General features: G+C 36.7%; 1 protein-coding gene and 1 long non-coding RNA gene across 2 annotated transcripts; one reads left to right on the plus strand and one right to left on the minus strand.

The window, feature by feature from the left end:
- Nucleotides 1–7222: 7222 nt before the first annotated feature.
- Nucleotides 7223–8729, minus strand: LOC110916190. Its single transcript, XR_002579550.2, has 3 exons — nucleotides 8314–8729; nucleotides 8127–8215; nucleotides 7223–7916 (listed from the first exon to the last, which is right to left on the minus strand). It is a non-coding gene; the product is annotated as an uncharacterized LOC110916190 (long non-coding RNA).
- Nucleotides 8730–10861: 2132 nt separating this feature from the next.
- LOC110918399 lies at nucleotides 10862–13091 on the plus strand. The gene is made up of 3 exons (XM_022162728.2): nucleotides 10862–11083; nucleotides 12026–12360; nucleotides 12833–13091. The coding sequence occupies exons 1-3, from the start codon at nucleotides 10914–10916 to the stop codon at nucleotides 12922–12924; spliced, it is 597 nt and encodes a 198-aa protein (XP_022018420.1). The 5' UTR covers nucleotides 10862–10913; the 3' UTR covers nucleotides 12925–13091.
- The last annotated feature ends 1151 nt before the right edge of the window (nucleotides 13092–14242 follow it).

A 14242-nucleotide genomic window follows, 5' to 3' on the forward strand; every position in this document is an offset into this window, starting at 1 on the left:
TGCAAATGCAAATATCTATGTATACACGTGGTTTAAAAGTGAGTTATAATAATATAGATAATCAAATGTTTATTTAAAAAAAATATAAATAAAAAATTGGATTAACATACAAAGTTTTATTATATTTTTTCCCATTATGAATACACCTAACTACAAAATTGCAGACAGATTAATAACCTGACATTGGTACGATGCTTAAAAAGACACAGGAGGCATTACAACTTTAACTTGGGTATAGTCATATAGGTAATTATTCAGTGCATCAAAAAGTGAGTTAAAGCTAAACAATGATCCAGTCATATTGCATAGACTCAAACTAAAAAGGATAACTTGTAAATGGTTTCACAATTATGGACACACAAATAACTTGTGTTCTTTAAGAAAAAGTACATAACTGTTTTTAATTTTGCCCTTGGTATTTCGATGCTGAAATGAAGTTCTATTTAAAAAAGAGTATTTGTTTATGTCGTAAGCTACACGAGTAAAGTACTGTGACGAACCTAACAACATCCGTTGGTATTATGATAACCGCTACCAGTATATGTCTATTTTAAAGTAAGTTATCGTTCTCGGTTGATGTAAAACACGTTTTGATATCACGTAGGCTATACAAGGACTTTGTTTTTTTTCTTTTTCGGATACTACATAGGGTGTCGATACCGAAATGAATCAAACTGATATAGCCGTTCCCGCCGCGAAGCGGCGGGAAATCCCGCTAGTTCGTATATAACGGCTTAATTTTTATGTGACTTTCAATCATACCGTCACAAACTGGATATTTTATTTCGCTATTTGCTTTTCTTATCTACGTTTTGAACTCGTCTGTGGAGCGTGGGTGGTAACCCACTAGTTATTTAATTAACCTTTAACAATAGTTAATTAATTAATTAAGTATATTGGTGGATTTCTCTTAATTAATTTATTAAGTATATTGATGGGTGTCTCCTCTCCTTGATAGAATAATTTATTAAGTAAATTGGTGGGTCCTCTCCTTGATAGAAGATTTGCAACCAAGTAAAATAAGTTCAAACTTTGAGTTGAAATTATACTTAACTAGTTGATTTTTCGTCCGCGCGTTGCGGCGGGGACCCAATGACTGCAAAACGCATGTGAGTAACGGCAAGCAGATACCGAATATCAAAACATAAATAAAAATGTCGTGAAAAGGATAGTCACTCCGTCCTAAAAAAACGATTTTAAATAACCTAATATATAATAATAGGACCCACACGTCCTACATTGCGGCGGGGACACAATGACTCCAAAACGGTGTCAGTAACGGCAAGCAGATACCGAATATCAAAACAAAAATAAAAATGTCGTGAAAAGGATAGTCACTCCGTCCTAAAAAACGATTTTAAACAACCTAATATATAATAATAGGACCCACGCGTCCTGCACGTTGGAAATTCGGTTGTTTTCAGTTCAGTTATTACGGTGCTAACACGTTAAAATATGGATGAGCTCGGTACCGGTAACGGTACCGAAAGTACCGATCTGGAAAATCATCGAAATTAGGTACCGGCACCGAAAATGCTCGGTACAATACGGTATGGTATTTGAAGGTAAAAATCAATAAATACAGGTATGGTGCTAGACCGGTGTCGAACCGAAAGTAACGATTCTGAAAACGCCAAAAGGTGGGTACCAAATTGGTACCGAAAATGATTTGGTATAGTAAATTTGGTACCGATACAATACTGGTTTGATTACAAGATTTGATACGATTTGCCCATCAATAATCTAAATATAAAGTTAATTTTAAATGGTAAAATTCATTTATTACATAAAAAGTCAAAAAATAAAGCAAAATAAGTTGTTGTGTATATTAAACCTCATTCAAACGAAATACAATTTACTTACTATGTGTGTGAAAAGTAATCTAAATGGTGCAATTACTTTCATTGTTACGTTGCTACATGATTTGATGAGCTCGGTACCAACCGGTACGGAAAATACCGTTACCTAAATCTCCAAAAGTGCGTACCGGTACCGAATATACCTGGTACGGTACGGCTCGGTACCGGTACTGGTACGGCACCGGCATTTTGAGGGTAAAAACCGATGAATACCGATGCCGAACCGGTACCGAAAATACACCCGGTTTAGTAAATTTGATACCGGTACTCAATACCAACTCATTCCTTAATGATATTACTATTAATATTCATTCAATTTTGTTTACTATTCATTCAATCCTTTTTTAATATATAGGTAAATTACTCAAACTCAAAAGTATGATTTTTGAAACTTTAAAAGAGTAAATAGATGAAGGGTGGTCTCACTCAAGGGTGTGGATTTTTGATTTCGGTGTAAAAAATCCTTAGTCGCCATCCAAGTCACATAGGGGTTTTGTCCAACTTGCGTTACGTCAAAAGTTTCGACTCTTGTGGTGGCACAACTGGTATCAAGTGGTATCAGGGTGTATGGTTCCTCCAAGAACACGGTTTGGGCTTGTTAAGCAGGTGTTATGCTCTCTATGGAAAAACACTGTGGGTTCTCAAACTGGGGTCGGTCCCGCAAGCCGACCCACGGCCACCTAGTCAATCTGAAAATCGCCCTTCTAAGAAAAACAACCTTCCACATTGAAACATAAGTTGTTTGATTGCGTATTAGATCTTTTATTTGATTTGAATCCGTTTAACGCAATGATTAATGTGAATAGCGTTTCATTCTATTTGACCATAAAATCAACTTTGTGGTTCATTTTCTGATACAAGAAAATTAGAGGGGACCATTGGAAAATCACAAAAATACACGTTTTTTTTTTTTAAATTGTTTCAATTAATGATTAATAGGGTAGGTGTTATGCTCCCGTGATCGTCCTGGGGTGCTGAGGTGGACGAACGGACAAGAACACCTCACTGCCTCCTCGATCCTGTGATTTTGCGGGGAGTCTGGCTGTCTGGGCCATGCTCCATATTTCTCTCTTCTTTCTTTCTCCCTATCTTCTTATTTAAGTTTAAAATAAATATAGAGAAAAGGATGAGGAATGAGCGACGAGTATAACATATATGTTAAGGGTTGAAGGATATTGTGATGTGACACTAACGTAAAGTTAGATCAAGTATGATAGAGATAAGTATAACTACAAAACTTGGCCTTAGTTTGCAATAAAGTTTCATCCTATAGACGTAATCATTTTATGTAACATAAGTAACCAACCACTTTCGAGCAGAACCACAAACAAAGCCTGAAATGATTTGCTGAATAGACATTGGGACATTTAACCTAATCCGATACAATAAACAGATTATTTAGTAAATTTGTTCACCCACTTTTCTCTTTTTCTAATCTTCTTTACTAATTTTCCATGAAGCAATCATATTACATTATATAACTAATATATATAAATTTACATATTATTTCTCTTTATTGGGTTGTGAATATGAACCCAAAGTCAATGATCATACACCCAACTTGCCCTAATAATTGCAAATGATGCATTTAACATGATTTTAGTATTTTTTTTATTTAGTGGCATTTTGCATGATTTTTGTATTTTTTTTATTTAGTATTTCAGTGTTAGATATTTATTATAAGAAATATCCAAGTTTAATTATGTTAACAGAAAGAAACCAAAATGAAGAATCATTAGTTAGCATAGAGCTAATTAGCCGGGTTGTCTCGTGTAAGATGGTTCAATCTCTTTTCTTCACTCGACGAATGACTGATTTTTCCAAGATCTCCTGCAAAATGAACAAACACCGATGACTCGCTACGAGGAGAAGATGGGGGTTCTCCCTATAACCATCCTCCGGCGTGAGAATAAGTAATCGTTTTAAGGATAACTGTGTGTGTAAAGTGAGAGAGTGGAGAGCGAATCCTTAAACCTAGAGGTTGAGTCTTCTATTTATAGCCGGAGAATTGTCAAAGAAGAGGGCTGCCAGCCAGCTGTTGCTCGTCAGCTGTCCGACCAGGAGGAATATCTATTATGCCCCCTCTACAGCTATCAATGGAGGTGATGTGGCGCATGGTTATTCGCTTCAGCTCAGCATCTTTTTGTACTGGTTGTCGGCCTGTCTCATGAAGATCTTGCGACTGATGCTGGCGCCCTGCCATTGGTGCCACCTGTCGTCTTTTCTATCTGCTGAGAGCATCTTCTTATCGCAAGGTGTCCCTTTCCAGAACCTTCTGGATGCCTTTGTATGGCGAGGTCGCCAGCTTGGAGCGGTGTGATCCCGTTGACACATGTCCATACATGATTCAGGACCATACCTCTTCACAAAAGAAATTGCGGTCCCACATATTAGAAAGGATTAAGAGTTGATGGACTAATTTCATAGGATCATAATCTGCATGGTACATTCTTTTAAACATTCAAATCTAGATTTTATAAAAGTAAACGTTACTCGTAAAAAAATAATAGTAAAAAGATATGAAGATAATTAACAACAAACATATTTCAGAGTCTTATTCCTCCTTGATTCTATAGCAACAAAATTCGTGCTATATACTGTTAATTATTAATATTAGGGTTATTGGATTTTAATAATCCGAAGTTTCACCTGTTGGCCACTAATAATCCCAACTTTAACAATTCTCTGTAACAATCCCAACTTGTAAGATTTTGGCCCCCAATGATCCTTTGCTAACTGGGTTATAACTCAGTTAATTTTTTGCTGATGTGGTTGATGACGTGGACACAACTTTGTTATTTGTTGACTTAGCTGCTTATGTGGCACCATCACCACATCCACTTCCTCCTCCACTGCCACCACCATCTCCTCCAGCCACCACCATCATCTACCATCATCACCACCTCCACTTCCTCCACCACCACTACCATCTCCACCAACACCGCCGTCATCTCCACCCACCAACACTGCCATTTCTGCCACCACCTACCATCGCCATCTCAGATTCATCCCCACCTTCGTCACCTGACCGAAAACCACCCCGCATCGGCGGTTCTCAAACTTGACCTAACCGTCACCGATGAAGGATCCAGAACCGTGGGAATAGGGTTCATTCCATTGTTGTTGTTGGCGCAGAGGTCGATATGGTGGAGCAGATGTCGATGTGGTGGAGCAGAAATAGGGTTAATTCCATTGTCATTGTTGCAGAGGTTCTGATTTCATTGGAGATTGAAGGATTGTGGGAATTGATGGTAGGTGGTGGTCATAGGGGATTGAAGATGGTGGTTGTGCGGTGGGAGCTGGGTGGTCGGAAGGGGTTGAAGATGGTGGTTGTGCGGTGGAAGTTGGGTGGTTGTGGTGGTAGGGAGGTAGTGGAGTGGCGGTGGTGAAGAAGGTGAGTGTCTGTGTATGTATGTATATATATAATTAAAAAAATATATATTTTTTCATATCAATATCCACATCATCATCCACATAATGAACCAGCTTATTTTTTTTTTACACATCAGCGTCCACTTCAGCATCCACGTCATCAAAAACTATTTCAGTTAGCAGAGGATCATTGGGGGCCAAAATCTTACAAGTTGGGATTGTTACAGAAAATTTTTGAAGTTGGGATTAATTATTAGTGGCCAACGGGTGAAATTTCGGATTATTAAAATCCAATAACCCTTAATATTAATAGTATATACTACTAATTAACAACTTGAATATATACTATCAATTATTCGTGTTATCATTGTTTAACACGATAAATAGTACGTATACTATTAATTATGGGAGTACGACAAAATTTAATGCTTGAATATGACGTATCATCATCATCTATGGGTTAGAGAACAAACACTTTACATGGGATGCACCGGATAATGGGATATAAGAGGACCCGGGGTGGAGCAACTTTAGCCCGTGATGAACATTTATAACGAGTGAAACAAAGGCGCCGGTCACCACCATCACGCGTTAACTTTACAACGCGTGGCCACTATCACGCGTTGTATATTGAACTTGTTTGTTGTTTTGTGAATGAGTGAATGAATGGTATTTTGTACATTGTGCATTAGTACTTGTACATTGGAATCCCATCACTAGTGATACCACCCCCCCTCCCCCTCTACATTTCTATCACTAGTGATAGAATATTGGTTGTGTACATGGCATGACTTGATTGGATAGTGGGAGTGATAGATTCTATCACTAATGAACCACCCCTAGTCCCCTAAGGAACATGCTTGAATTTGATTCTTTTATCCAAATATGATTCATGTGTCATTTATAACTAGATGATGATCCGCCGCGGTGCGGCGGGGTATTTCGTTCCGTGGCAGGGCATATCGTTTCGTTTCTCTGTTGATAGTATTAGTTACAATTACTCTTCTCAGTTTTCCTTATGAGTTTAGGTTTCTTGCAATTGGTGTTCGAAGAATACTATAGTTTACAGGTTCCCTTGCATTCCTATTGAAAACTACCTTAATTCCCTAATTGCTTATGCAAAATGATTGAGAAGATAAAAATGAAAATAATTTCTCTTTTACCCACGGCCCTTTCTACCAACAGAATTTATATATAAACTTGAAAAACAAACTGTTGGATAAATTCAATGAAGAATACAGTAAACATACATGGATGTATTAAATTTTAAGAGTTACCTTTTAAGAGCAATGTTGTAAGACACTCAGAGGTTTGGCACGGACTGTATACCACACCAGCAAGTTGATTACCATCAGAAGAGTTGTTCAACCACTTTTGTCCGCCATGGAAGTTGTAATTGAATTACCATTATAGCAACAGCCTACATTAAAACCATATCATGTCCACTGACCAATACTTGTTTTCGAATTGTACCTAGTTCTCATGACTTGTAACTCATTTAGTTGTGGTTGTAGTTGTACATGGTGTTTTTTGACCATTAATTTTACATTACAATCAGTGTTATTCAAGATATCAATTAACTGTTTTTCTCAGTCATGTAATGCAACCAGAACGCTTGTGGGTAGAGGTATTAAAGCCACAGTCGAACACACAAAATTCCAAAATATGCTTTGATAGTACTCAATAAAAGCACACATAATTTCAACCGAAGTGCATATATAATATTATATATAGATGTTAATCTCACATTAAGCTTTATGATCGGAGTCAAATTTTGGACCTTTTGGAGAATCAATAACCACATAGCAGAGTAATATATGATGATACAAAAAATACAAGCCATGAACCTTGATTGATCTCATACAAAAAATACAAGCCAACGTGTATATACCAATTCTGGTTTGGCGCATTTTGTTGATCGGGAAAATCTTATGTCAAAGTCACATACGTAAGAAAAGAAGAACAAAGCCTCGCTTTTTTTTTCTTGCAGATACGACCAAACCAGATAGTAGTTTTCACTTAGACAAATCATCACACACAATCAACGCAAATGTAAACCTGTTACAAATGTTACACAAATTCAATAGAGTTATAATCATATATTGCGTAGAAGATACATCATGAGTGGTCATTTGCACAAATTAAAACCACCAATCGATTGTAAAAGCTCCTAGTTCTCGATGGTTCCGTCAAAAGCAGACAAAAAAAAAGGTCGCTGCAAGCAAAGCCTCTAAGCAATCGCCACCTCTCGGAGAATTAAGCGGAGAAGATATAACTTACGGTGATGTTTGACATGATGAATTCCAACTTCTATAGTCCAATACTGAAGATTAAAGGCGTAGCCACACGAATCTCCATTAACGAACATATAAATTCAGAAAGAATTGAGAGAGTTTTTACTCGTCTACCTTCGCCCTTCCTCTGAGACTATATGTGACCCGTTGGAGCCAATAGCGTCATACACCGGCATAAACGACTATCTATACATTAGAGTAACACACCATTGACGACGACCATATTGCGACCGTCTTCCACTGTCGTCTAGCCATTAGCGTCACACACCATCGTCAATGACCATATCGCGACCGTCTTCCACTGTCGTTGCCTACGGAGGCCTGGTCACTGGAGGTCGGCTTCCTCCTTCGCCGAAGGCTTTCTCTCTCTGTTTTGATGGGCGACGTGTGCCTGGTGTAAAATGAAATCAAAAGTTAGCACATGGCAGTTTAGGGCTTCTAAACCTAAAGTTGTAAAGTTCCCACCAGGCCACCAACAATTAAAAACAAATAAGTTTAGCTATGTATATAACCAAAACTAACCTCAACAAAATCAAACAGATAACATGCGTAATTGTTTGATTTGCATAATTCAAACCAAATTCAACAAAATAAAACATACCTATTCCTGAATGGAGACCAAATTCGAGTAGCTTTTAGAACTGCAGAATCTACAATGAACACAAGTAGACCCAAATTTGTACATGCAATCTGTAAACAGAAATGTAAATACATAAAACGCCATAGCTCAAAGTGCAAGGATTTACCCAAAAGTAACTAAAATCCGAGCCCTAATTGCTGAAACATACCTGTCAAATCTCAAATTTCAGACGACAAGCATCAAGCGTGGATTCCGATGGAGGGTTCGCCGGAATCGAAACTGGGAGAAGAGGGAGGAAGGGGAGACGTCGAGGGATGTGGTGGAATTGGATAAGGGTATTCATTTGTAAACGAATCTAACTGGCCGTAGCTCTGCTGAAACCGTAGGCGCTACCGGGCTAGAACCAGGGGGGAAGACAGAGATGGTCACCAAAACATGGTGGCCGACCATAGATGATTGCCGGATCCCCTCCCGTTCACGCGCTCTCTCTCTTCGATTCTACCTCTGTTTCTTCTCTCTCTCAACAGAATTTCCGGTCCTCTCACTCTATTGAAGAAAAAGGAAGCTGGGCGTGGGCAATTTTGTAAATAAGAGGCAAAAGTTGGTCAATTATTGTACTGTTCCTAAGAGTCGACCCAAAATGTTATATTAGATAATAAGGGGACCAAAATTCATTTTTAATAACACAAGAACTATGGTAGAATCTGGAATATGATAAACCCTTCTCTAATTTCTTGTATGTTTCGTATACTAGCGTAAGAAGAATTACAGGAGTTAAGGCAGTGACGAAAACTTAACTTTTTGGTTATTTCAAAAAGTTAACCGAGAAATTCAAACGAAGTTAAAAATTTGGACTTAAAGGGTTATTAAAAAAAGCGTTTGGGAACTCAGGGCGTTAAACGTTTTGATTTTGGACTCAAGTAGTTAATACCATTAAAACACAGAGACTCAAAAAGTAATTTTCTCTTTATGTATATATAAATCCAAAAGAAAATTATGATAACGGAGGGTCAAGAGACCTACTTAATTCCCATGAGTATGTCGTAGGCCCTAATAAAGTAGACAAACAAAGAATGAAGTGATGATAAAAGTATAAAAACTAAAAATAAAAAATATATAGCCAGGGGAGGAATCCGGCGGATCTACATCTATCGAAGGGGTTCTCAGGAACCCTCTCACTTTATAATTTATAATGTTAAGTAATATAGAAAATGCAGAAGGAACCCTTTAATATTTTAAATGGAACCGATAAATAAACTTGTTTAGTGATATATTGGTAGCGCATACCTTTTCTAATGATGGAGTCCCGAGTTCAATTCCTGTGCCGGCGGTTTATTTTGCCTTTTTCCCCTTCCACCGTCCACCTGTCCTCTTGAGTCCTCCAGCCACCACAACTTTCCACTTCCCACCATAGCCCCAACCTTCTTCACCAAATCTGAACTCTCACTACAAACACCATGTCATCCACCACCACAAATTTAATCTATCTCTATCTCTTCCTCTCTATATAATCATACTGCTGCTGTAATTTTATATCCCTAAAGGCAATATTAATCATTTCTTGAGTTGTAAAAAAATTGATTTTTATTGATAATTAGTTTTGGTGAACTGGGTGTTAATAGAATACATATTAGGGTTAGAAAGTTAGAATCTTTGGCTTAGAAAATGGATTTAAGTAGTATGGCAACTGTTGATGCGTTTTCGATCGGACAATCAACAGTTCTTGGCAGGACTATTATTTTGGTTTATTACTTTTGTAGGATTAGGGGTTATGTGTCGCGTACGCTTGTGATGGTGATCTCGTGTTGCATCCACGCAACCCGTAAGGATACTAGTGTTGGTGATGGTAATTGTGTTTTTGCTTAATCGGTGCACAAATGTGAAAATGAGAGCTGAGATGGCTTACAAGAGGAAGTTTTGGAGGAATATGATGAGGAATGCGATGAAGTTTTAAGAGTGGCTCATGCCGAGGATGAATGGGTTTAATCTTTATGATGAAGAGCTTGTGAGGAACAAGCTTCATGAGTTTAGGCACCGTCGTCAAGAAGGTTGTTTAAGAGATGTTATATCTTATATGCGGACTGATTTGGTTCGAAATCTTGGTAATACGTGCAATCCTGAGCTTCATAAGGGTAGACATCAAGTACCGAAGCTCAAGAATGTAATACAATGTTTCTAATTCTTACACCAAGTTTCAATCCAAAATATAATGCAACGTTTTCAAATGTTGTTATTTATATTACGTTTTTTTTTTTAATTTATTATGATGATGTTTTTTTGCTCATTATTGTTTTGTATTTTTATTATGTGATGAATCTTATCTGATCTAAACCGTCGAATTGACCCGATTTTTTTTTATGTTCAAAGATATGAAATTTGAGTATTTAAAAAAGTGAATCCACTGGACAAATATCTGCTAGTGTATATAGCTAATTGTATGATATTCTGTTTTCACCATAAAATATAAAGATCAAACGACAATGCACACTAAAAACACATGGGTTGGAACTACTTATCTTTCTAATGCAATAAAATTATCTTAAAATATAAATATCAAACGACAAACCGTGTAGCACAATGCACATTAAAAACACGTGGGTTGGAACTACTTATCTTTCTACTGCAATAAAATTATGAAACGACGGTTGACGCGTTGCCACGTGGGATCTGACCGTACAAGTGGATATCTATTCTTTTATCCACAGCCCATCATTCTCTTCTATAAGTAAGTGAGCTTTTCAGCGGATCTGAATACACTCAACATTCCCACTGATCAAATTATCAAATACCCAATTTGCATTCTGGTCAATGGCAAATCAGGTGGAAGAATCTTCTTCAACGCAACAGTTGCCTCTACTATCTCTCAATCACGTCTCATTTATCTGTAGATCTGTTCGTACATCCGTCAAGTTCTACACCGACGTTCTTGGATTCGTTCTCATTCGAAGACCTTCGTCTTTTGATTTCGAAGGCGCTTGGTGAGCATCACTTACTAGGGGTGTTCATAGTCTGGCTCGGTTAGTTTTGATGAAAATGTTGGACGGATCTATTAACTATTGTTTTAAGAAACGGAAAATTAAACGTGTTAGGTTGGTTGGGTCGGCTACACTGACCGAACCAGCCAGTACCGTTCATTTTTTGGTGTTTAAACATGGCATCCGGTATTAACTTTTATTTTTATATCAAAATTTGAAATGATATAATGTTTTAATTAATATAAGGTATTAACTTTTATTTTTATATCAAAATTTGAAATGATATAATGTTTTAATTAATATAAAAAAGTAGAGGGGTGGCCGCATTATGGGGCCGGATACACAGAGACTTGTCATCATGTAATATGTTAAATTTTTAATTAAAAAACTACAACAATATCATACTCAAATTAAATAAATTAAATACTCGTATTCTTGTTTAGTTAAAAAAATAACATATGAAAAAGTTATAATCATTTAAAAATCGTGACGCAATTGTTTTAAAAGTAAATAATGTTTAAAAAAAATATTACCATAACTTTTAATCTTTTAAAAGACGTATTTTTTAAAATATTAAAATTATGTAAAATTAAATTTTTGTCTTCGTATGTATTTTAATATAGTATGGATTTATAATTTATAATATAATGCAAGGCGTAAAATGTCGGCTAAACTGTTAAACTGTAAAAACAAACAGTTAAGCGATCAGACTACCGAACAAGTAGATCCGCTTTCATAGTGGGTCGATTTTAAAGGTTTAAAGCAGCACTACTTACAAATTTACATAGATATACCAATTAAAGTTGTGTTCTAGATTTAAAGAGTCTGAAATGGATTGCTCATCTTGTATGATATGTTTTATAGTTTTTTTTTTTAACTGAAAGGCTAAGGGGTTCGTATTTTAGACCAGAAGACTAAAATTGTTGATGATTTGATTGGAAACAGGTTGTTCAACCATGGAATTGGAATCCATTTGTTAGAAATGGAGTCAACTCCAGCAAAGAAAGCAGTGATCAATCCCAAAGACAACCACATTTCGTTTCAATGCACAAATATGGATCTCATAATCAAGAAACTTAAGGAAATGGGAATCGAATATGTGACCGCGGTTGTAAAAGAAGGGGGTGTGGAGGTGAACCAGCTCTTCTTCCATGATCCAGATGGTTACATGATTGAGATATGCAATTGCCATGTTCTCCCTGTGCTTCCCATCTCCTCATGCCCCCTCAAGAAGAGCGCGCCCGTTCCACAAGTCAACCGCGTCGAATCCTCCTTCTACGGTATAGTTAAAAGCTTATGATTATGTGATGTTTGTTCATATAAGGAAACATAGGGTTAAGTTATTCTACAAAGACTTCTAATTTTAAGAAGTATAAGAAGGATTTATAGAGTGACAAGTGTCCAATAACCTAAAACCTACCCACTACACCACCACCCAAAACCTAAACACCCACCCCCACCCAAAAACCTAATCCCCCCCCCCCCCCCCCGACAAAAAAAAAAAAAAAAATTGGTGGGTGATGGGGGTGGGGGTGGGGGTGGGGGTGGGGGTGGGGGTGGGGGGTTTAGGTTTTTGGGTGGTGGTGGGTGTTTAGGTTTTGGGTGGTGGTGTAGTGGGTAGGTTTTAGGTTATTGGACTTTTTTTTTAGAAGCCTTTATACCATTCTTACAATTAGGAGCCTTTGCATTTGATCCTAATCCAGTAAACATAATATCTTACATATTTAATTTGGGGTGTTAATGAAAATGCAGATGAAACAAGATCCAAGAATTACTTTTGTGGAGAAGATGAGTGCTTATTGATGGACAATTTCTTGATAGATATGATGGGTATCTCTTTCTAAGGTAAATTTATGGGAGTTGAATTGATGCTTGTTTAGTCTACCATGGCCTTTAGTGGATTTTTGTATTAGGTGTATCTTTAAATTGTATGTAATTGTATAATAAAAGTGAAAGAATAACCAAAGAGGTACTCAAGATTACATGGATTCAATAATGCTCTTCAAGTTTATTTCATTGTGTTTTTGTGTAAAATTACTTGGATAATATTATTCTAACATTCTCTATTTTGGATAGTTAAAGTAATATTATTTCACTTACTTGGATAATACATATTTAATTAGCTAATTTCTAACATTCATATGTTCATTTTTAGCATTTGTTTGTTCATTCTCAACATTCATATATTCATTTTCAACATTCTTAGGTACATTAAAATTGTTTTGAGCATTATCTTAATGAATTTTAGAAATGACCCTTTTTTGTTATTCAATAATTGCTAAATGTTTATATTTTCCTTTTTGAACAACATGATTCGTATTTTTTATTTTGACTTGACATGGATAAAATTAGTCTAAAAATCTGCCTAAAGCAAGTGTTATACTAATAAATCAGCCTAAAGCAAGTCTTACACGTAACAAAATAAGCACAAAACAAGTCTACAATCACTTTGTGACTAACAAACCAACCTAGCAAATAACAAGTAACAAATTAGTCTACTCACTCATGTCTAATTGTAAAATGAGACCCAAATGAAACACCCTAGTAGTTATGGATTTTTGCTAAGGCCCAAGGAGGGGCACTATGGTAATATCATCATAAAACTCTAATATCATCATCTTCACCATAGTTGTTGGAGAGAGAAGGTGTAAAAGAGAAATTGGATTGGCTACGCTCTCCACTCTAGCTACGGTTTTTCTAAGAATAACTCTGGTGTGTTGATCTTCACTCGAACCCCTTGTTTAAGATGATTCAAGGTTGTTTTGATTCTGTTCGGGGAGGAATATCGATAAGGGTATGGTTTTTCACATAAAGCTCAAGTTTTAGCGGATGGTTATGCATGAGACTTTGTAGGATTGTATATCATGTAGTATGGATTGATAAAGTCTAAAACTTGATGCTTTTCATACCAAAATCATCACAGCCATCATCAAACTTTAGATCTAGGGTGCCTTCATCGAATAGGTACTAAGCGCACCCCTTATCACGTTATTTTGCGCATGAACAAAGTGTACTTTACGCTTGGCTCTGCACTGTAGACTTTTGCGCTCAGTAGATTACGCTTGTGTCTAAGTAGAACTGTAATTCGTGTGTCAGTTGACTTTGTGCATGGGTATAGTGTGTGCATAGATTACTTTGTGTGTAATCCTAGTTTGCACATGG

Source organism: Helianthus annuus, chromosome 11 (assembly GCF_002127325.2).
Source record: "Helianthus annuus cultivar XRQ/B chromosome 11, HanXRQr2.0-SUNRISE, whole genome shotgun sequence".
Taxonomy (NCBI): Eukaryota; Viridiplantae; Streptophyta; class Magnoliopsida; order Asterales; family Asteraceae; genus Helianthus; species Helianthus annuus.

Excerpts from the sequence above, each read along its gene's own strand:
- LOC110918399 (XM_022162728.2), top strand. The coding sequence starts at position 10,914 with ATGGCAAATCAGGTGGAAGAATCTTCTTCAACGCAACAGTTGCCTCTA. Across the intron at positions 11,084-12,025 it reads TTTGATTTCGAAGGCGCTTG|GTTGTTCAACCATGGAATTG; the intron begins GTGAGCATCACT and ends GATTGGAAACAG. Across the intron at positions 12,361-12,832 it reads CGTCGAATCCTCCTTCTACG|ATGAAACAAGATCCAAGAAT; the intron begins GTATAGTTAAAA and ends ATGAAAATGCAG.